The sequence below is a fragment of the Corella eumyota genome, chromosome 1, assembly GCF_963082875.1.
Source record: "Corella eumyota chromosome 1, kaCorEumy4.1, whole genome shotgun sequence".
Lineage (NCBI taxonomy): Eukaryota > Metazoa > Chordata > Ascidiacea > Phlebobranchia > Corellidae > Corella > Corella eumyota.
In genome coordinates this window covers 12691649-12714764 of record NC_137490.1, presented here as the reverse complement: position 1 = coordinate 12714764, position 23116 = coordinate 12691649, and the positions used below count along the sequence as shown (strand labels likewise).

At 28.0% G+C, this 23116-nt stretch overlaps 3 protein-coding genes across 9 annotated transcripts; 2 read left to right on the top strand and 1 right to left on the bottom strand.

Annotated features, from left to right (window-relative positions):
- The first annotated feature begins 3868 nt into the window (after positions 1–3868).
- On the top strand, positions 3869–11202 carry LOC145764190 (phosphatidylinositol 3,4,5-trisphosphate 3-phosphatase and dual-specificity protein phosphatase PTEN-like). Of its 4 annotated transcripts, none has more exons than XM_082575794.1 (14): positions 3869–3993; positions 4187–4280; positions 5000–5084; positions 5826–5870; positions 6010–6053; positions 6839–6969; positions 7135–7242; positions 7583–7718; positions 7926–8086; positions 8249–8327; positions 8697–8758; positions 9116–9226; positions 9373–9579; positions 10374–11202. In XM_082575794.1, exons 2-13 carry the CDS (start codon positions 4202–4204, stop codon positions 9571–9573), a joined length of 1242 nt encoding a protein of 413 aa, XP_082431920.1. In that variant the 5' UTR covers positions 3869–3993; positions 4187–4201; the 3' UTR covers positions 9574–9579; positions 10374–11202. The 4 variants fall into 4 exon arrangements, with proteins under 4 accessions (XP_082431920.1, XP_082431919.1, XP_082431921.1 ...); XM_082575793.1 differs by having other exon boundaries at positions 9702–11202; XM_082575795.1 differs by having other exon boundaries at positions 9137–9226; positions 9373–11202.
- Positions 11203–12731: 1529 nt separating this feature from the next.
- On the top strand, positions 12732–17029 carry LOC145747905 (syntaxin-1B-like). 3 transcript variants are annotated; one of them, XM_082564926.1, is made up of 9 exons: positions 12732–12868; positions 13549–13672; positions 13808–13927; positions 14281–14445; positions 14830–14883; positions 15099–15208; positions 15440–15562; positions 15748–15877; positions 16474–17029. In XM_082564926.1, the coding sequence occupies exons 2-9, from the start codon at positions 13550–13552 to the stop codon at positions 16825–16827; spliced, it is 1179 nt and encodes a 392-aa protein (XP_082421052.1). In that variant the 5' UTR covers positions 12732–12868; position 13549; the 3' UTR covers positions 16828–17029. The 3 variants fall into 3 exon arrangements, with proteins under 3 accessions (XP_082421052.1, XP_082421068.1, XP_082421059.1); XM_082564933.1 differs by lacking the exon at positions 12732–12868 and adding an exon at positions 13276–13399; XM_082564942.1 differs by lacking the exon at positions 14830–14883.
- A 133-nt stretch (positions 17030–17162) lies between these two features.
- LOC145747486 (uncharacterized) lies at positions 17163–21789 on the bottom strand. 2 transcript variants are annotated; one of them, XM_082564890.1, is made up of 2 exons: positions 21730–21789; positions 17163–19345 (listed from the first exon to the last, which is right to left on the bottom strand). In XM_082564890.1, exon 2 carries the CDS (start codon positions 19306–19308, stop codon positions 17512–17514), a length of 1797 nt encoding a protein of 598 aa, XP_082421016.1. In that variant the 5' UTR covers positions 19309–19345; positions 21730–21789; the 3' UTR covers positions 17163–17511. The 2 variants fall into 2 exon arrangements, with proteins under 2 accessions (XP_082421016.1, XP_082421025.1); XM_082564899.1 differs by lacking the exon at positions 21730–21789 and adding an exon at positions 20364–20465.
- Positions 21790–23116: the final 1327 nt, after the last annotated feature.

Sequence of the window (23116 nt, the reverse complement as noted above, 5' to 3'; positions counted from 1 at the left end):
GCAGTTTCTTACCGAACTAAAACACTTCATTTTGCTGGTTTTGCACGAAATGGGCTACAAAAATATATCCAAAAAAGATTGCTGTAAATTGGATTTCGAATTTGGCAGTAAGGTCGTTAGGCAGGTTGTTTTAAAATTCGCATTTAAGGAAAAAAATTAACCAATGAGTAATTTGTTACCATAGAGATAATGTTCTGGTAATAATCATTATTCTTTATCACAATGCTATTGTTGTGACGTTTATTTTACATTTATAGTAAAGTTCACAGTAACTTTTTTTGATTTTATTAATTAAACCAAATAAAAGTAATTAAAATATATACTAAAAATTTGAATTTAAAGTTTGATAGTTAGTTTAAAACAAATTTATAGGTTTCTGTCTTGTAGCCATAAAGTTTGCAATACAAAATAAAACGCAGTTATTGAAAAACGTGAAAACAGAACAAGAAACATTGAAAAGGCGTATTCAAAGAACTTTTTTGTCGGTACACTTAAAATGATAAATAAAATATTTAATGTAAAATGTCATGATTAAACCCTAAAAACTAAAGTGGAACATTGTAAACTCTGTGTTGTTTTTTTTCCGATGATAAGTGTTATTTATTAGTCTACGTGCGCTAGTCCTGTGAAAATAGCTTTAATTTTTAGGCAAGTTTACAATATTTTAAGTGGAAAAAAAGTTAAAATATTACATTTACTACTTTTTAAAGGTAACAAAAATGGATGCAAGTAATTGAAATAAATTTAGGCTTAATATATATTATGCAGTGGCATTTAGAAAGAAACCCATGGCACCACAATGGCGCCGCCGCAGCTACAGCTTTTACGCTTTGTTATACATAAAAGTCATTGGCACATTTCCTAAACTATAGGTACCCCACAATCAAAGACAGTCGGGCAAGAAAGATGGTAGTCAGTTATTTAATAGTAAATCGCTTATGTGAATGTGTTTTTGATATTGATTATACGGTCTTGAAAAGGGTTTTGGATTTAGAAAAAATAATATGCAGGTGTAGAAACTTGTTTTTAATATTTTTTGTAAATTTACGAAGATGTGAAAAATAAAATAACTGACTAATTGAGGTAAAACTAACTACAACCCATTAAAAATCTCAGGCACACATCTTAAGTATAAATTTTATGTCCTTGTGTAATAAATTTAGTTTACATTGCCAAGTTTTGCCCCGTTCAACTGATGCAATATATTTCTAGCAAAAAGTGTGCTTAAAAACAATAATGCTTACGCTTGCTGTGTTTAATAATTCTATAAAGTAGTCTATGGTTAAAACATAGAGCAATAATAACAAAACATCATATAAAACATAGTGTTTAATTACTTGTGCGAAATGTTGTTAATTAATGCAAAATGTTGTTAATTAATGTTATTCTAACATTGAAAAGTGATTAAATTAACCCTTTCCTAACTTTCTTAACAAAAGCTGTTTATTGCCAAAATTTTTACAAGAATTTATATAAGGTATATTAATAAGGAATGCTACATGCCATGCGTGCCAACATGTTTAGATTTATGTAAAAAAGATAAATAAATATACATTTAGAGTCCTATTGACTAAAGTCTTTTGATAGCTTAATTTTACCATTGCTATTAAAATTTTAAGTGTTTTTGGAGGCCCCGTATTATTTTAGTTAATTAACAAGTTTTAAACATTTTTAAATTGGGTTAAACTCTTAAATAAAATATTGAATAAATATAATAATTTAGATAATAATGTCTTTAGAATGCCACCTAAAAAACCACTACTTTACCATTTTGTAAAAGTTTGGGTGTTAAATTTCTTGTTGTTTAAAATTTTGACAAAAGTTCTATTTAAGTTTTAAAATTTTAACAAAGTATAACTTGTAAAATAAATTTGAACCCCATAAAAAATAAAGGTAATTCCAAAACTTTTTGTGTTATTGGTGTAATATATGTTATACAACCAATGTTTCATAAATAAGTTAGTAAATCCTAATGGATGCTTACAATTGGTTTTAATTATTAAGTCTGTGTTGTTTGTTTTTGCTTAGGAATTTGATTTTTTTTGAAAATATTATTAAAATTTATAAATTTTTAAAATGTATATATATATACCTATGTATGGTAATTATTCCATTTAAAATAAATCCAAATATTAAATTTATTCAAATAATATTTTAGCATATGGATTTGAATACATTTTTTTACAATAATAGTGAAATTTGTTTAAATATAACTTATGTGTTGGTGAGAAGTAGTGGCTTTGTTCTGCACATTTAAAGAAACTTGTGCAAAAGTATTTTTTGCAAAGCTGCAATGGTTTTTAAATGGAAATTATTTTTAAAAGGTCAGCTGTAAAATATATATTTTGTATTGTGAATAGGTTTTATAAAGGGTTTGCAAAATAGCTTATTACATTTAAGTTTTATTGTATTTTTTTTTCAAGTTTTGTCAAGTTCCAAAAAAATTTAGTGAATAGTTTTCATTAAAAATAGTGTTTAGGTTCTTGGAGTGAGGTTCACTTAACTTGCGGTTAAATGTGCTGTAAACTATATTGCACCAACAGTAAATTGCATTATAATATTGAAATTCAAAATGCCCTATTGTCTAGGTACTGGTATAAATCTATTATTTATGTTTATAAAAATTTGTATAATGTAATAACGTAGTAGTAATAGGTGATTTATCGTAATTAATTTTTTTGTTATGAAAATAAATATGTTGCGTTGATTAAACATTTAATAGTATGTGAAGTTAAAAAAAATTTTTAGTTTAAGTTATATCGTAATTTTATGGTCCTTGTTGAAAAGTCAATTAAACACAAATAAAAATGTTTAGGTTGTAAAGTCAAGAGTAATAAAATATAAAAAAATTATTTGTCAAAGTACAAATAAAGGACAATTTACCCCAGAAAAAGGATTAACTGGCATTTTTAATTAATTTTTATTTGTTTTATTGCTTAGTTATAAATTTAGACCAGGCTTAGCTTTGCAGCCATACAAAACCGGCCATGTTATTATTTACTTTAAACCTGTGGAATTATTTTAAAGTGGGTGGCTAATACACTGTAACATGCATTGGAGTAGTTATTTTTAAGTGACGTATATTGTGGCAGCTATATACACAGGAAGCTATGATGTCAGGATTATTCCTGTGCCATCTACTCACTATAGAAAATATCTTTACATTTCTCTTTGAATGACTAAGACTTGTTTAGTGTTTAGCTTGTAGTTTTTAAAGGAGCTTTTAGATATCTTATATAAGTAAGGTGTTTTATTTTAATTTTTTTTCAAGTGCCTGGACCAAAGGTATTTGTAAACTTGTTTTATTGAAAGGAATTAGAGTTTATGATAACATTAGCCTTCAGATTATATTATATATATACATTTTTTATTCATTACTGTGTATTCTTATAGGCTACACTTGACACAGAACAGTACAATGCTTTGAAATATACATTACAGTTGTATTTTTAGTTAAAATGAATTGTGGTGTTTATTGTTTTAAAATAGTTTGGAATTGCAATACTAAAAATTTAAATTAGGTTTAATTACTTTTTATGCAAAATTTTGCCCAACAAAAACAATGGCATCTGTATTAAATTAAAATAATATGAAACTGCATCTGTGTACTTTAAAGGTAATGTCAATAGAAATCTCTGGGAGAGACCTATTAAACACCATTATGTCAATACAGGAAAGTAATATAAGATTTCTAATTTTTAACTAGCTGCCAATGCCGTGGCAACATTTATTTGTTTTCCTCAATAGTGGGGGAAATTGTGCAGCAATGCCTTATTAAGGTTTTAGGCTACTTATATAATTTAGAAATAAAAGTTGGATTGCATTTACATATAGCTATATAATTGTTTATATTTGTAACATTTTTTACAGATCATATGTGCTTTAATGTAAATATATAATATGTGATAAAAGTCTTAAATAAAGATCAACTCTGCTGCTATAATTGGCATGTTTTAGGATATTCATTAATTTTTTTGAAATACTATTTAAAAGGTAGGCACAAATTTTTCACATTTTTTAATAAACTTTCATCTTTTTAAATTAATATGTTTTGGTTTAAAAAAAAAATCTAGCTTTGGTGGTATATGCATATTAATATAACTTCAAAAAGTTGCTTTTTTTGAACGTAATGCTTTCACTTTACTTCTTATTAATTTATAAATATAAACAATTTTAATGTATTTAGGAAGAAACAACAAAAATGACGAATACATTTAAAAGAATGGTCAGTAAGAACAAACGTCGATATACTGATGGAAGTTTTGACCTTGACTTAACATGTAAGTTTAATTTATTAATTTTTTCATTATGTACTATTAATCTAGATAACTTATTTTGAAACTGTATATTGAAATGGCTAGCGCTTTAAAATTACATTCTTTAAGACATTTTAATAATTGCCAAGAATGTTAAGTAGATTTGCTTTTATTTATATCCATACCGCAACACCAATTAGTTATCAATAAAAGTAATATGTTTATATATCTTGACAGGTTGTTTATTTTAATTGGGCCTAAAATTTAACAGTTTAATGGAAAGCTACCTAGACCTATCCAAAAATTACTAAATTTATTTACTTTAAATGTCAGTTTCTAGGAAAATCTTTAAAAGTGTGGCATTTGCTAAATGTGATTTGTTTATTTTTCCTGAAATGTATTGCGTTATGCAATTTGCACGGGTATGCCTTATTAAAGGTTATTTTTGTTTTAACTCTAGTTGAACACAAATCTAATAATAAGCGTGTATTACTTTAGGGATTAACTTCTATTTTAAGAATTTTGTTATGTTTAACGAACACTACTAATAAGCAGCTTAACCTTTCAACTTTATTATGTTGAAATGTTGGGGTTAAAAGAATTAAATTTTGTTCATAGATTTTAAATAATAAAAAAAAATATATTAAACCATTGGCTATTATTGTAATACCGTTTGTCACCATTAAAATACTTGCCTAACAATACTTACGCATTTTCAATTGACATAATTCTATTATTCTTAGATATTTGTCCCAATGTATTGGCAATGGGATTTCCTGCCGAAAAAGTGGAAGGGTTTTATCGAAACAATATTGATGATGTGGTCAGGTAAGTGGTTTAAGCTTTTAAAGATTTTCAAATAAGGAATTGTTGTAGATATTTTTTAACTTTTGTAAATAAAGTCCCAGTATTGTAAGCTGTAAAGGTATATAGGTACTAATATTTTTTTTCAAATTTGCAACTGATTTTAATACAAATATTAGGTTACAAAAATTGGTGGAAGTAAAATTTGATTGTGATTTTTGAAATATATTCGATGTCTGCTGAGGCATGGCAGTGTGTAAACTTGTCACTTTATTATTTGTTCATTTTAAAAAATTAGGATTTAATAAATTTGCTATTAGGCATTATAATGGATTTTGTAAATATTGCATTGAGCAGTGCAAATGAACAGGCCACAGTATAAATCTAAAATACAGGCTACATATTTGCAATTATTTATTCTGTATGTATGTCGATGTTGTCATTTATGACAAATTAAAATATGGCACATGTTATCAAAACTCAGTGTTGTGTGTGTTTAAAATTTAATAAAACTTGCAATTTTTTAGCAAAAAATGTCACTTAAAATCCTTTTTTATGGCAACACAAATGACATTTCCTAACAATACTTGGAATTTTTTTGTGGTTTAAAAGAAATAAGCAACCTAAATACTGTCTTCGACCAGTTATCATGTGTTACCAAATTGCATTAAATCTTGTTTAAATAAAGTTTACTCTTTGCATTTATTATTGTTAATCTTTTTATTTAAATTTTTAGAAAAAGTTACAAGAAATTTTAATTTTTAGGTTTTTGGAAAGCAAGCATGGGAAAAACTACAAAGTTTATAACTTGTAAGTCAATTAGCTTAATTTTAACAAATTTTCCTAGCAATTTATTAACTGTAATTAGGTTTTGAATTTTTAAGCGCCATGTTTTTTAAATTGTGTATTTTTCTTTGCGTAAAATTCAATAAAAAATCATTTTTTTAAGATGTTCAGAAAGAGTTTATGACACCAGAAAATTTGAAGACAGAGGTAATTTTGTTTAATTCTCATCTTCCCAAAAACACGTAAATTTAAAGTGAAAAAATTTATAGCATTTTATCCCATTGGCGCATTGTTTCTCATTTTTGATTTAAATTGCGGTGTGCGTAAGTGTAAGGGGAAATGCAAAAGTGTTGTGATGTAATTTGACGTAGTTTGGTTTCGCCATAGGATGTAATAATGCCGTTGATAATCTTATTAACAATTAAGTAAATGTGACTTTACAAAATTATCAACAGTTAAAAATGCAAAAGATTGCTGAAATTGATTTAAAATTTAAAACTAGAACTTTTAATTAAAAAATGTTATTTCATAAAAAAAAGATGTTGCGGAATTTGTTTAAAAAAAATGTTTTATCGTAACTGCATATAATTAAGAAATAATCAAATATCAAAATGTAAATTTAATGTAATTAAATTTTTAATAATTTAAAAAAACAAATATGGTTAAAGCAAGCTTAGATATGGAAATGTACTCATCTCATGCTTTTCACATTTTTGTATATACCATATCGTCTAAATAAATATAGAATTTACTGGGGTTTTTAACCAGATTTGAATTCACATAATGATGTCTTTTAGACATGACTGCATTGTAAATTACTAAGCAGGAAGTAAATTAATTCGTGCAACTAATACCAGCATTTGTTTTGCATTGTTTACATTACATTTTAAAAACTAGATTTTCTGTTTAATTCCTTATATTTTGTACTAAAGAAATAAGAAATTTAATTATTTACATATTTTTTTGATTAAATTCTGTATTTTTTTTACTAGTTGCCACATATCCATTTGATGACCATAACCCACCTAGATTTGAACTAATCAAACCGTTCTGTGAGGATGTTGATCAATGGTTGGGGAACAACACGGACAATATTGCTGCTATACATTGTAAAGCTGGAAAGGTAATTGGTTTGACAAGAAAAATATTTTTTAACAAACAATTTTGGAAAATTTTTTGGGGAGCTAAATAATAAATTTTAATAGTCTGTATAATTATTTTATTTTTATTTGTTTTGTCAATGTTGTAGAATTTAATCTTTAATGAATTTTTACGTTTTTTTATGCAGGGTAGAACGGGTGTAATGATTTGTTGTTATTTACTTCATCGGGGAAGATTTCAAAAACCAAACGATGCATTGGATTATTATGGCAATGCTAGAACAAATAACATGAAGGTTGGTTAATAAATAATAAAATGTTATTAAACATTTCAGTGTTGTCCAAAAATCCAGGATTAAATTATTTTTTTCATATAAAATTTACATTAAATGATAAACAGATAGCAACCTACCTAAATTAAATTTTATTTTATGAGATTTGTATCATAATGTTATGTATTCAATGATAATTATGTCCGTTGTCTATGTATGTTGAATTTACTGGCATTAAAATAAAAATGGAAAATTTCTACAGGCAATTTGATGTTGCCTTATGACCAAAAAGCATTCTAAAGGGCGGGCTCTTAATTAGTTACTGAAATATTTTTAATAATAATTAATCTTTTATTTGTTCAAGGGTGTTACCATACCATCTCAGAAGCGCTATGTGTCGTATTATTCCGAACTAATCAAGTTAAGGCTTTCATACAAACCCACAACTCTCTTACTCCACAGTATTCATTTTGACACTCCTCCTAACCAACATAATACTAGTAAGTTTTATCTCTTGGTTAATAATATTATGTTACTAGGTGAATGTATAGGAATTTTTTAGGCTTAATTTTTTCAAGGTTTATTAAAAAATGCAAATTAATTCTTGCTGGTCAATTTAGAAAAAAAATAATTATGCTAAACTAAATTAATTTTATTTTTAATAAGCTTGATAATTTTATTTTATTTTTTTGTTATTTTGTTTTTAGATTTTTTCTATGTAGTAAACCAGTTAAAAGTAAAACTTTTTACCTCAAATCCTGACTGTGTAGTAAAAGGGGAAAAGTTTTTGATATTCGACCTTCCACAACCTTTGCCCCTGTGTGGAGATATTAAAATCGAGGTCTACAATAAACCTATGATGAGAAAGGTAAATAAAAATTCATTTCTTGATATATTTAAAATTATATCTTTAGAAAAGTACAAAATTTAACTCAATTTTTCGATTTTTTTTGGAGAAGTTAAGTGCAAATATTTGTATTGCAATATTAGCAATCACTTTTATCAACTTTCTGTTTTATGTTTACTCTAGGAGAAGGTGTTCCACTTTTGGTTCAATACATTTTTTGTGCAATATGGAAATATCAGTGTGGAAAGGTATTCGGCTGAAGGTAAATACTGATACACTGAACAAATATTTTTTTTTAATGCATTTTTATAGATTGTGTTATGATGTTAGCTATTATGACTAACTTGTTAAACTTTTGCACGGGCTTACTCACCAGCATTTTAATACAAGTTAACCTTTTGTATTGTAATAGAGTATTGCAAATAACTTCGTGGTATTTACTATTTGGTGTATTGACTTACATTAAAATACACAGTTAAATCATTACAAATATTTCATTCTAATTTGTTTAAATTGTAAAAATCTTTTATTAATGCACATTCTGTTTTTTAATTTGCTATTTATTTGTTATTTATAGTAAAGACTTATTTTTTTATTGGTTTGTCGTTTTAAAAAAAGTTTCTTTTTACAGAATTTGAACAAAATAAAATATCAACTCAACACACAAATGGCAATGCTCACCATTATTACAGGGTAATAAATCTCATATTTTTAAAAAATTTTTAATCGTTTTTATTTATCTTTTTGAATATTTATCTTTTTTTGAGTCTGTTGAATAATTTAACTTTATATTTTGCTGAGTTTACAGAAATTTATTGCTGTTATTGCTTACTTTAATAATAGCCTTAGCTTATTTTTATTAGTATAAATAGACAGAATGGTTGTATTTAAAACTTTTAGTTTTATAAAATAAATTTAGATCCCATACATGTTTTTTTATTTTTGAACTTATTATTAAAGTTGAAATACAGTATTATTATTAAAATGTTAAGAAACTTGTCTCAGACTTTACCTATTTCTTATATTTAAATATTAAAAAATCTAATATAGTGTGCACACATGCCTCCCCAGAAAAACATGATTGTTTTAACTTTCTCCAAAAACGAGTTGGATCGGGCCAACAAAGATGAAGCAAATAAATTATTTTCGCCAAATTTTAAAGTGAGTTAAGTTACATACTTAAAAAATATTTATTAATTTATGTGGAACATTGGGCTACATTTTTTTAAATAGAAAATTGTTTATTGAATATTCAAATTTTCTCTTTTCTTTGATTTTTAAAAATTTGTTTAAATTTTTTTATTTAGGTTATTCTAATCTTCAGTGCGATGGACTCAACTCCAGCCTACAGCAATCGTGTTACACCTGCTGCGGTAACCAGGGGCGACAGTTTACAAGCAGAGAACATTTCCACATCCATCGGATCTGATCTGGACACAGATGATGGAAATATAAGTGATCAGGAAGATGAAGAAGACTGGAATGGAATATCGCCTCCGCTTCATTAACAACTAGTAAGCGAGCTTTTCTAAGTGGTTAGATGTCTTAAACTTAGAAAAACATGGCAATAGAAATTAACAGAAAAACAATATTAGAGCAGAAAGGAGAAAGATTAAATATTCTTTTTCATTTTAAGCTACTCCAAATAATATTTAAACATTTTTGCAACAAAATTGGTGAAAGCAAATTTTATGGGAGAATTCTGTCGTTTTTCAAATGCTTTGTTATATTTGTTGAAACTTTACCACTCTTGCACTTCTCCAAACTTTAAATTTGCCCAGTTTCATAACTTCAAATTTTTGAGAAAGATGCCATGCCATAAGAGACATTTTTAATGGCAACAGTAGATTGGCAATAAATATACTTTTTAAACAAAAAATAATTGCTATAGTGCAATTGCTTAGAACTACCATTAAAAAATAGGTATATTTTTCGCCAAATTTTAGAAAGATGTGTCTTTTAAGTTAAGTAATTAACTATACTCATGTGGCTTTTAGGTAAATTTTCTTCTATTTTAAATTTTGTAATCCAGATTATGTGAAAACTTTAGTTATGCTGCAATCATTAGCAGATGTTTCATATTTTTTTGCCATTTTTACAAGTGATTTGTTAAAAATATTGGCAATATTTTTAGTGTTAGTTTAATTCAGCCAGCAAAAGAAAATTCATTAAAATTTTGATTTTTTTTTTAATTTAAGCAATAATTATGAATAACTTTGTTATTTGGGCGAAAATTATATCCATTTAATGTTGTTAAATATTTAAAGTTAACGAGTTAAGTATTTAAAGTTTACAACTTGTTTCTCAGACTGTGGATCATGTTTACAAGACATTGTGAATAAATCTCTTCTTTGATATTATTCCTATTTTTTGTTTTTTTTTGTTAATCATCAATTTTCTGCTTACAGTTTTTAAATGTAATTTTTTATTCATTTGATTGTTCTCATTTATTTTTTGTGACTTTTACGAAAATAATTTGATTGTTTATTTTTAAATATTTTTGGTTATAAAGCATAGACAGTAAAAACTACTGTACTTCAATCACTAGCCACGGTACTCGCCTTAGTTTTATATAAAATTACTTTTGCTTTTTTTAACTTAGCCAACAATTCAAATAGAAAAAAATATATAATATAAATTACTTACAATTTTCTTGCTGCTCAAACCGTAAAGTACTGTTATTGGTTTTATTTTGAAATGGGGTTGTGTGAAAAAGTTAACTATTTTCATTTTAAAAAACAGTCATCACAAAAAATCTTACTGTAAATTATGTTTATATATTTTTTTAAAACAGTATTATTGAGAATATTTAAGATGACAATGTTTCAGAGTAAAATTTTTGATAGTTCTTTTTTGCTTGTCATGACTTATTTCTTTATAAATCAAACCCAGAAAAACTTGTGCATTCCATTTTAATTTTTTGTAATAATTTTTTTAAATACACCCAATTTAGTACAACAATTTGTTGTACCATTAATATTCTGTGCAGTAAGCAGGCTTGAAATAAAACAAATTGTTTTGTGTGTTATATAAAAGTATTTTCATTTTTGCTTTATGTCATAACAGGCAACTCTTCTCTTTTCTTACACTGTAATTTCTAACCCATTTCTATGTTATTCAGTTGTGCAAAACATGTATGATAAAAACAAATTTGTTGTAATTTACATAGAAAGTCAAGATAGTAGTAATTAATTTTTAAAATTGCAATTGAAAAAGTCAAATTTTATATAGAAAAATTATTGGAATGTCTTGGTCTAAAAACAACGTATTTAAAAAAGACATGTTATGTTACCAAGTGTTAAAAATATAGATAACGTGATAGACTATGGAACTCAACGGTCACGTGATTATTTTATATATGCTAATTAGTTGGGCAAGTAGGGTAATATACTGCGTATTGGACAAGTCAAATGATGTGTAGGTGGATATATATAGCCTATATATACTTTGGGGCAAGTATTGGTAAAGGGCTAAGTTAATAAGGTAAAAATGGGTGATGTAGTAAAAGCGGTAATGTACATTTTAGTATATAAAATCGAGAGCACAATACAAAAAATTAAAATCTTAAAATTGCGGATTACTGTTAAATATTTTATCCAATACAAAATTTTAAGTTTTTATGCATTTACTTGAATCAAGTTGTCCAAAAACATACGAACAAAAATAAAAATTTTAGAATACTAACCAATTTCCTGGTATAATATGCACGCAAAGCTCAAAATATGTCAAATGTATTCAACCGTGGTATAGTTATAACGTGCACTTGCACTAAAAACAAGAAATAAGAACTTGCTTTTACAAAACAACAAATATAATGGACGATAAGGAATTAGAGAAACTAGCTGTGCAGGAGTTACTTCATGAAGCAAAACGTGGAAAAGAACGATCCCAAACTATGGGTCCAAGTGGCTGGTTTGTTCAGTTTTTCGTTTAACAATTTTTATAAAAATATATCAAATAAGTTTTCCTACTTCATCTTTAGCTTCCTATTAATAAACTTATGTTCTTGCTATGGGTACATTTTTATTTGAAAGATTATACTTTCACTTTTTTTACAAAAAAAAATTGTAATTAAATATATATATATATATATATATTACAACTATAAGGTGCCTGGCTATACACTATATGGCTTGGTAGAAATTTGTTTACCCAAGGTTGCTATGACATGAAAGCAGGGAGATCAAACCAAGGTCATACAGCAAAATGTTTTAACAACTACACCAACACAATTTTAACATGTTGGGTGTTGTTCTGTAATAAAATATAAAACAGCTTGCTACAGATTTGGTATCAAAACAGAGCAAATATTCCAGAGGAAAAAATATGATGTCAACTTTTATACATTAGGGCTATTTAAATATAATACATACACATTTTTGTTTAGAGTATTTAAAATATAATACATACACATTTTTGTTTTAATACATACACATTTTTGTTTCTTTAATATTTAAGATTGGGGGTCTCTATTGTATCTAGCATACTTAATAAACAAAAAGTTTTTTTAATAGTTTTTTAATAATTTATTCTAATTTAAAATTTTTAAGGGAGAAAAAGCAAATTCCAACAACCAACAAAAGGTTTTTACAAAGAACAGTGAACAGTGCAATTTACTCTCATAAAAGAAAAGAAATGTCTGACAATAAACTTAAAAAAGAGGAAAATGTGTTATCGAAAAAACACAAATCAGCTGATGATAACAAAATAGTTGTAAAAACTAAAATGAAATCAAGCAAAGAGGGTAATACAACATCATCAAACTTAAACCGAACAAATTTCGATAAGAAAAAAGATATGAAGGTATGTATTTTTTTGTATATAATATTTCACCCACTTTTATTTTAAAATTTTTTTTTTTTAAATTCTTGCATAATTAAGTTGATTGTTAAAAAAATATTGTCTTTATTTTAAAAAAAAAATTATATATATACTAGTTAAATTTACTTGACCCTTTTTTTAAAAGGTTAATTTTGAATTTAACAACTGATTGCTTAATTTCTTTATAAATATAAGCACCAATTTAAATTTAAAATTGAACTTGCATTAAAATTTCCTGTGCCTAACAATTTCTGATAAATGTTTGTTAGTCGGCAAGCATAAGGCAAAAACTCGTTGATTAAGTAAATAAGGAAGGAAGTAGGCACTCTGACTTCTTCCTTTTAATTGTCTGTTGCGGCGCACTGAGTTAACTTTATTCAAAAGAGAATGACTGATTAGAAAGCCTGGTTATGGAAGTGTAATTGTGGATTATGTTATTATGATAAATTGACATTGTATTAAAAAGTTGAATTACTTCGGTCAAAGGTATTTGTAAAGAAAAAAATTAATTAGGTGAATCTTTTAATATTACTCCATAAAAGTTATATTTTAATTTTGAGCATATGTGTTAAAGTAAGTTAGTTAAGAAAGCATCTGGAAAAACTTTGCATTGTAGATTATATAAAAAATAAAACCTTAATTTTTAAACATTTTTTGAAAAGAATGATAAAAGATCGCCTTCCAGATCTTCTGGAGTTAGCAAAAAGTGATCCGACAAAATACAAAGAACCCGAACAGCATGAAGAAATACCCATTGAACATGATCTGTTTGTTGTACTAGAGCGGGTAAAAAATAAAAAAATTTCATTTGGTTAAACTTTATTTTGGGATAAGTTTAAATTTAATTGAATGAAATTTTTTTTTAATTGTTAATATTAAGTATTGTTAATAGTAATGACATAGGTTACAATTATTTTCCAGGCTGACAAGGTAAGAAAATATTTAAAAGACATGAGTGAGATGTTAGTTACTCTGGAAAATCGACATCACGCTATTTTAACAAGTGTTAGTGTTTTACAAGAAAACATATGCCGAGAACAAGTTAGTAACTTATATGCTTACTACTTTTAAATGCACACTTACTTTTTAAATTTATTTGCAGTTTAAATTGGGTTGGTTTATTTATACACAATTTTTTAACATTTTCTAATTAGTAAATCACATAAAATAAAGGAAAATTGTAAGACTGTTGTATTTCACAACTTTATTGTTCTTTTTTTAAATTTTTGAATTATGAATGATAAAAATATGTTTAAAATTATTTTAAACTCCTAAATCATTACTAACATAGTTCTTTATTTGGTACTTTATAAAAAGGCAATGTTTTTAGATTAAAATTTATGTATATAAATAAACATAAAAAATTTTGCAAGTGAACTTTTTTGGTATTTTAGATTAAAAGAATAATGAATCGATTTTCTGCACTTGCGAAAAAATCAAAAAATATTTTAGAGCGCATTGAATTAAAAGAATTGGAGTATTTAAAATATTTTTGTAATATTGGATCACCAACTAGAGAATTAACTGTTAGATGGGAACAAAAATCTTCATCTGTCCAAGTAATTTTGTTTTATTTAACATAAAATAATTTCTAATTTTTTTTAATAATTTTTCTAACTTTAATTTCTATTAATAACTGGCAAATATGTAATAACTAGTGTTATTTATAGAATTAAACTGATATAAGTATCTGGATCTATTATATATATTTTTATATATTAAATTCTTCGTTTTTAAACATATTTTGCATGGTCATTTTTAAAATCTGTGTTAGATATTTCATGTATATTCACATCTTTATTTTTTTCATTAACATATTCAAATTCCATGTTTATTATTTGACTTTTAATATATATTTGCAGACTATACGTAATCTGTGAAATTTTTCATAGAAATATTTTGCTCAAAATATTTCGAGAATTTTTTTGCATGTATGTTTTTAGGACTCTTCACCCTGCTTTAACTGGCCTATGTTATACACACCAACTAATAAGAATGTATGTAAAAGTGTTTATGTTTTTTATATATTATTTTTTATGTATCATCAAGTATGAATTAATCATCAAGGTGTCTATGCTTATTAATTACAATCATTATCAATCTATTATTTATCATGTTCTTGTTTATATACACATATAAATGTTTTGTATATTATTTTCTATGCATTTGGTACTTATGGTAAAATGTGAGATTTAGTTGAAATTTTTGTCAGGTATCCTGGAGTAAAATGAGTTTATCAACTCTGTTAAGTATGTCGAACTCAAATTCCGTACCCGCTGGAATGAGAATGCAACTTCTTTTGCACAGTGTTCTTTCCTACAGGTAAAACTCTTTTTTCTTATTAAGAACTTTTTTTCACCTGCAATTTCTTTGAATTTTTGTATTATTTTTATTTTTTTTGTATATCTTTTTTATTGCTATACTTATGGGTGCTCCAGCATGAAAGCAGTGGTAATCAAATCAATAACCTTATGTTGTAGATATTATGTGATCTGCCATATGGTATTTATTGTAGTTGCTTTTTCTGTTTTTAATTTGTAGTTTTGTTTTTAGGCTAACTGAACTGGTTCGTGATTATTATACTGCTCAAAAAAATTACAACGATTTATCTCGAAGAAAAATTGAACGACAGAAATCAATCACAGGTCAACCTATTGATAGAGAAGCAATTGAAAGGTGGTTTTTGTTAATTGAACAAAATAAATTAACCGATGCTTTGTAAAATTTGCATTTTTGGTATTACTTTGAATCCATTGCTTTTTGTGTTTTTTTATTAATTGTAAATGTAGTTTTGTGTATTTTTTGTGTGTTAACTTAATTTTTAACTTTCAGAAAACTAATAACAGTTTTTTTTATTTTAGGGCTGTAGATAGTGGGGAGCGTGTTCCTTTACTTTACAGTGAAATATTAAACGAAAAACAAATAAGCAAAGAAATGAGAAAAGAATTACAAGAATTGGAGTTTTTCGAACTTGAAATTTTATCCCTTGAAGTAAGTATTTAAACTTTATGTTTTAAACATGATCCGTAAACCATATTTAATCATCGAATATGTGAATACTTAATGGCCTAAACAGAATTTAATAGTTATACTAGTAGTTCAACATTTACCCTGTACCTAAATATAAAAAAAAATCTTCACATTCAGTAATAGCTAATAATAAAACGTTTTGCATTGTCAACAGATCCAAATTTTAATTTAAACATACCCCGTTTTCGCTATTTATAAACAGGATGTTTATTTTGAAATACACAAACTCGCTTACTACGCGTTTAGTAAACTTCCGTTTAAGTGATAAAGTATGCGCTTTATTTAAGCAAAGTAGAATACATAGTACTTTTCGAATATCTATTTTTTTCCTTAAGGCGACAAGTTTTTCAGTCTTGGTTAGGTAAGGGTGTGCTGTTGGGATGTGTTTTAGCTATTCGTAAACGGGTTTAAGGGCGAATAGTGTGGCGTTGGTGCGGCTCGAACCCGAAACCTTTTGGCTCGTAGGCCGCTGCCATGACCAGTATACCACACTCTAAACCTTTCGAATTTCTTCTTTAGCAAAGCTAACGCAATACTTCGTTTAAATATTTCTGCAGCGAAATATCCACAAATTACACGAGTCCTTTCTTGTTATATCCCAATTGGTTCATGAGCAAGGCGAGGTGGTCGATCGAATACACCACCACGTGGAGTTAAGTTCAAATTACGTGGAAGCCAGCAACGCTCATCTAAAAAAAGCAGTTAAAGCCCAACATAAATACCGGAAGAAAAAATGCGTGATCTTAATTCTTGTTCTTGTTTTACTTGTCATCATTGCAATTATTATTTATTTTTCCGTCGAAAAGGAAAAGCAAAATCAAGCCACTAGGGTCAGTAGTACGCCACCTGCCGTTTCGAACTCGCGGTCCAGGGTCTTTTATCATAGTCGTTCATTGTCTAGCTATTATTAAGTTTTTACATCAAAATTTTTTTCTTTTTTACGACTTCTAATTGATTTTACCTTTTTTATGTATACGATTTTAATAAATCATATTGAAATTTTAAAGTTGCAATTTTATTTATTTTTTATGTTCATTTTGTATTTAAATTTTTAGTTTGTGTTCTTGGTCGACGTTTGTTAGCAAAAAGATGTAATTTATGTTTTTAATTGCAATAAAAAAATAAACGAATTGTAAAAAAAAAATTATAACCAAGCTCTGCCAAGTTGCGCAACGCATTTCGGTAATAAACAAAAAAAATCTAATTAAATTAAATTCTAGTTTTTTTAACAAAACAAACATACAAGTACGATGCAAAATGTTTTATTTATTATCTTCACTTTAAAATAAGAGATTAGCTTATTCGAAGCTTTGTTTTGTTGATTGATTTACGATTTAAAAATCTGATTCCTTTTAGAAAATGTCACCGTGGTAGTTAGTGTAAAAAGAAAATAAAACTAATAATTTTATGACCTGACAGTAAATATTTCGGGTCAAATACACTTATTTTGACTGTTTTATGGCTTGGGTCTTTAAGGCGTGATTACCGTGAAATCGACGTGTAAAAGTTTTAAAGAATGTAATAAAAAAAAGAAGCAATAACAAATAAAAGGTATGTAAGTATTAGAGGGAACAAAAATGGAAGTTATGTTTGAATTACAGCCATAAACCCATAACAGCTTTTTGTCCCTTCTTTTGCCTTGGGAGGGAGCCAGTCGCTGTATATAATTGTTTCTTAGAACTTGTGTGCCGCGTTTCTTCGTCTAAAATCGAATCTGTGTTCAAACTGTTCGAACGCAATCGCGGGTCTTGTTTTTCGAGCGATTTTCGCGGAATGGGGACCGGTGCGGTACCGGTTGGGCTCCGATGGGAACTCGAGGAGCCCCGGGAGTCGGATGACAAGTGGTAGGAACCGGTTGACATCCGGTTTAGTCTCGTTCTCTCGGATCTTGCTTGATCTCTCTTTTTGTAAGAGGAATCGCGCAGCTCTGTATGGGAGTGGTCGCGCACAGGCAAAGTTTTTGATGACGTATCTGCATCCACCATGCTCGATTCCTCTGTGATGTTGTTTTTGGAACGGAAGATTTTTTTGCTCCACAACCCTGTCGTGCGTTTGTGGTTTTGATATTCTTCTTTGTCACGATGTAGATTTTCCCTTTTTTTCATGATCTCTTCCATTGTTGTTGACATTTTTTCTTTTTCTTCGACGAGTAGTCTTCTGCGCTCAATGTCTTTAATGTTATCGGTTATTTTGACTTCGCGTTTTTTCAAGGATGCTTCTTTGATTTGTATTCCAGCCTCTTCCTGTTTTACTCTGCGCTCTCTGTTCTTCACTCTTCGTTCCCGATCACGTTGTAATTCTTCCTCTTCGTCTAACCGGGATTCAATGTCTTGTAACTTTTCTTCAGCCCGCTTTAGGATAGCACGACGGCAACATAACTTAGCATGTCGTTCGTCAATTTTAGACTGCCTAGCATGTAGTTTTGCTTCGAATTCGCCCAGCTTTGCCTCAGAAACGCCCATTTTAGCTTCAGCGATGGCTTGTTTACCTGATTTGGTCTTTTGCTTTGCAACCTTTACAAGCTTTTTCGCTTTTTTTAATCCGATTTCTTGACCCTGTCCCGATGCAATTTCTTCTAATGGAAATTCGATGTCCGGAATGTTATTTTCAGTAGCTTTGGGTTTTGGCGGCGTTTCTTGCATTTTTTGGTTAAGTGCTGACATTTTTGCACCAAACGACGTTCCGTTGTTCGGCTTTGCTTGACTGAAAGATGTACCGTTTACCACAGGCTTCTTTGGAGCGTTGAGAACGTATTTCTCGTACCCTTCTCTAAGCTGCATTTTTTCTCGCTGTGTTAGTAATTCATCATGAAGGTTGCTTTTCCGTGGTTGAAAGTTGCTTTCTTGTAATTGTTTTAGGTTGGCAGATTGTTGGTAAACACGGTTTCTCGTCAGATGGCCGTTCGCATCCAATACAAACCGACTCGTGGTATTTTTCGTTTTCGGTTTCGCGTCGTAATTGTATTCCAACATTTTTCGGTCGAAGGTTTCGTCTTCCTCGATCTGATCGTCCGACATCGACTTTTCCACACTCTCTACTTCGCTCATTACGTCATCATCTTCGCTTTCGTCAGTTCCGGTTCCTGTGCTACTATCACTTAACTGCGCATCGTCGCTCTCTATCGCACCACGTGTCATCGTTTTGCGTTTTGGTTGCAAATCCAAAATTTTCCGGTGGTCGCCTTCGTCGCTTACGTCACTGCTGCTGTTGCTATGGACACCCGATGACGTGGAATCGACGTAATTATTATCCGATAAAGTAGAGATGGGGTAGCTTATTAAATCTTTTGTGATTTCGTGTTTGATGATTTTCTTTTCTTTCATTTCAAAATGAAGAGCTCTTAATAAGGTACGTTTACCAGGATCCGGTATGATCGGCTTCCTGGTAGGCATTTTTAGTCGTTTTCAGCAAATTTGAGTTCAAAAATATCTGCAAAAGCACAAAAATCATTTGTTAAGGAATGTTTAGAAATACACATACAAAACAATTAATTATAGTATTAAATTTAAAAGAAGGCCAATACTTGATTGACCACAACTGTTCTACAGAAATATTTAAAATTTTTGGAGCTTGTAATTTTGGTTAAAAACTTTTTTTCGTGATCTTCGTAACATATTCCACCAGACACATGACAATTAAGGCATTCTAATCGCGATATCGTAAGCTAAATCTTGCTTGCAGAACTGTAATTAATAGACTTATGTGGCCTAAAAGGCCTCAATTACATTTAACATGCAACTGGTCGTTAGTCAATTATCACAAAAGTCATCAAAGCGTTTAAGTAATATTTTATATCAATCAAAAATACTTTTTCTTCACATTTATATAACTAACATACGGACAGTAAATATCAAAAGTCAAATTTTTTATTTGTAAGTAAAGGCTTTATAATGCCATTGCTCACATTTAAAACTGCACTGTGATTTAATATGACAGTTTTGACCGCTCATATTTTCTAATTTCATGCCCGATCGTTTTACATAATGCGGTCACTTTGAAATATGTGGCTTGGGGCTACTTGTAGTGTTTTGCTTACAAGTTGGAAACTAAATGAGATCTATTAACGCCTATACAATCTAAATCTTACATCGCCACGGGCAAAAATGACTCTACCGTTGCTATAAAGTAAATCCCAAATGACCGATATTAATGGCAAGTAAATTGCTGCTGGAATTACACTTAACCACTCCTCGACATTTTTGTTTGTCACGATTTTTTGTTAGAATTTTTTTTAATGGATTTTATAAAAAAATTATAAAAAAATCCAGGTAAACAACTTTAAGTTAGGCTGTGGGAAGAAACTGATTATACGCTTTTTAGAATAAATAATTGGAACAATTTTTCCAAAGGTACTTATTTTTAGAGCCTTATATAGTGCAGTCTAATTTTGTGGTAAATATATACAAATTTAAACACAAGATAGGGTTGTAAATTATTTTAACAATACCTTTTATCTATTCTAATTTTATTTTAGAAAAAAATTTCCTAAATTTTTTGTCACAATTAAACATTGTTTTTTAAATTACAAACAATTTAACAAATCAGGGACTTATTTTCTAATTAAAAAAAATATAAAAAAAAACGTTAAATTTTTCCAAATACTAATCCTGATTTCCGATAAACTTGTCAACAATAATTAAGACTTCATTTAATTTGCTTTCTCCTTTGACTATCCCACCTGTTTTCTAGTTAAATTCCTAACCTCGCCCAAACTAAATCTAGCAATTTAGGTGGCCCGTTTAATAACAAATAACTGACTTTTTTGACTTTGTAATTTCCAAGTCGCTGGTCAAGCGCAACACCCCTTAGTACGTCACACATGGTCATATGATGCCATTATTCAAGTGCTACAACTGCAAGTAATGTAGCCTAATAGCTTCATTACGTTTTAATTCTTTACATGAACCGCATCACATGATGCAATGGGTTTTTTATATCAAAAAACACTTTGGTTTGAAAACAGTTATACTTAATTAAAAGAGTTTCAGCATTCGAAAGACTTTTAAATTTTTCTTGTCTAAGTTTAAAACTGTTTTCTTTTTTTTACTGTTTATCAAATGCATGCTAACTAAACGTAACCTGTTATAGTGTTCTATTACCTTGAACTGTCATGTGGTTTTTCTCGCATTACGCTTACAACTAAATGCGTGTGAATAGTTTTTACGTAGCAAATATAAGCTTTACAACCGGTCATTAATTTACTGCTCGAGGCCCGAGAAAAAAAATAAAAAGGACAGTTTATTGTTAAATTCTATAACTGTAACTGTATTAACTGTTTATTGTTCAATGGGTTTTGTCATCATATAAATGTTGACTCTTCTTTGTTTTGAATATAACGCAAAATTACGATGATTCGATGATATTTCCGCACTAACTTACCGAAAAAATTTTTTTTAAATAAAAAACAGCAACAAAAAATATTACGCAAATCCGTTATACGTTTCTGATTTTTTCACTTCACTAAACCTGTCATTTCCTTACACTTGAAAATATTCTTTTAATGTTCATAACAAAATAGCAATTAGTTAAATTGGCGTAGGTTTGTTAATTATTCCACTTTAAAACAATATTTGTGGTGCCATTAATTTTATCATTAATTTGAAAGTCTTCTCCTAGCTCCTCATTTTAATCAAAATAATTGTTTTGTTTTTTACATATTGTCAACTTGAAAAATTAATTCAAAAAATGACACATGTCATACTTAAAAGTAAAGAAAACGTGTTTACAAGTTTAAATCGCCTTAAAATTTACTAACAGTAAATAAAATACGTCATAAGAAAACAAAAAACTAAATTCTACGAACAATTGTTTACCTGAGTAATTGTCTTCATGTTTGTGCCTTCGAAAATTAAATAATTAAAAATCTAAGAACCTGAAATTAAATCGAAAAACATTTAATTATAGGCCTATATATTAACTAACACAAGTTTAATCGGGTTTAACTAGGCTTAAAACTAAATCCAAAATATGTGTTCCTATAATTAAATCCTACTTAATCCACTATAAAATGTAAGCCTAGTAAATTATAACCACTGCTCGTCAAGCGAAAAAACTTTCATTTTTTGCTAAATTTAACATTTTTTGCGGCTGCTTTTTAAGGTTTTTTAACCATGACGGATATATTATGTACCTGTCATGCTTAACGAAGCAAACCAGATTGGCTGTCGTCTTACTTTTATCGTGATAACATTTTCCCACTGGCGATGTCTCTAATTTCATTTAAAACGATCTGACGACAGGCTGTACAATATAAGCTACATGTTTAAAACTCGATTTTGTTAATGAAAACGCTTTAAAACTGACAGTTCTCTTATTTCATTTTAATTAAAAGTATTGATTTTTTTAAAATAATATAAGCTCTTTTTTAATTTGTATCTGTAAGCTATGAAATAATAAAAACCACTATTAATTATAGATTTTCTTATGAACAAATTGAGCACACGTTAACTAATCAAATAATGTTTAGCGTTTTTTTAATATTTTCGCACTGCAACGCTCAAAATCACTTAAAGAATTTTGCTATACGTTATTGCACTGCGTTTAGATGCCTAGGGCACAGCAAGGCGTTTTGTTTACACCGCAGTAAGATTATTGTGACGTTTTAAAGGTTAATATTATCAATTTTATAAGACATATTTATGGCCTTTTGTTTTTTTTAATCCAACGTGGCCTCTTTCCGTTTTTACACATCACTACGTTCCTGCGGAAATTAATATTTGAATTAACTTTAACACGATGCCTGTTAAATTTTTTATAGGGATAATTTAATTTGAAATTTAGACCATTAAAATATTATTTAAACGAGTTCTGTTAATATTATAGTAAAAGGTTTTTATCATTTACTATTAATTCGATATGATAATGTTATAGGTGTTAGTTTGCAATTCAAGTTTTTATTAATAATGTAATAATGATCTTATATAAATTAAAAAATTAAATATGAACTAGATTTATTTGATAAATGAAATATGGTTCGAAATTATTTGATTATGTTTAGCATAAATTTTTATAAATAAAAAAATATGCTTACACCTTAACTAAGAATTTTACATATCTTTGATTTTTAATAAACAAACAAGCATTTATATATACTATACAAATAAAATTAATTTTTTAACCCAGTTCTATGTTGTTAATATCAAGATATACATTTTACTAAATTTTAAATTCCTAAAATTGATTTTTGATTTTTAATAAATA

Bases quoted from the DNA above. Each gene is read 5' to 3' on its own strand.
- LOC145747486 (XM_082564890.1), bottom strand. From the start codon at position 19,308: ATGCCTACCAGGAAGCCGATCATACCGGATCCTGGTAAACGTACCTTA.
- LOC145747905 (XM_082564926.1), top strand. From the start codon at position 13,550: ATGATAAAAGATCGCCTTCCAGATCTTCTGGAGTTAGCAAAAAGTGAT. The intron at 14,446-14,829 runs GTAATTTTGTTT...GTATGTTTTTAG, and splicing joins AAAAATCTTCATCTGTCCAA to GACTCTTCACCCTGCTTTAA. The intron at 15,878-16,473 runs GTAAGTATTTAA...ATATTTCTGCAG, and splicing joins TTGAAATTTTATCCCTTGAA to CGAAATATCCACAAATTACA.
- LOC145764190 (XM_082575794.1), top strand. From the start codon at position 4,202: ATGACGAATACATTTAAAAGAATGGTCAGTAAGAACAAACGTCGATAT. The intron at 8,328-8,696 runs GTAAATACTGAT...TTCTTTTTACAG, and splicing joins GGAAAGGTATTCGGCTGAAG to AATTTGAACAAAATAAAATA. The intron at 8,759-9,115 runs GTAATAAATCTC...AATCTAATATAG, and splicing joins ATGCTCACCATTATTACAGG to TGTGCACACATGCCTCCCCA.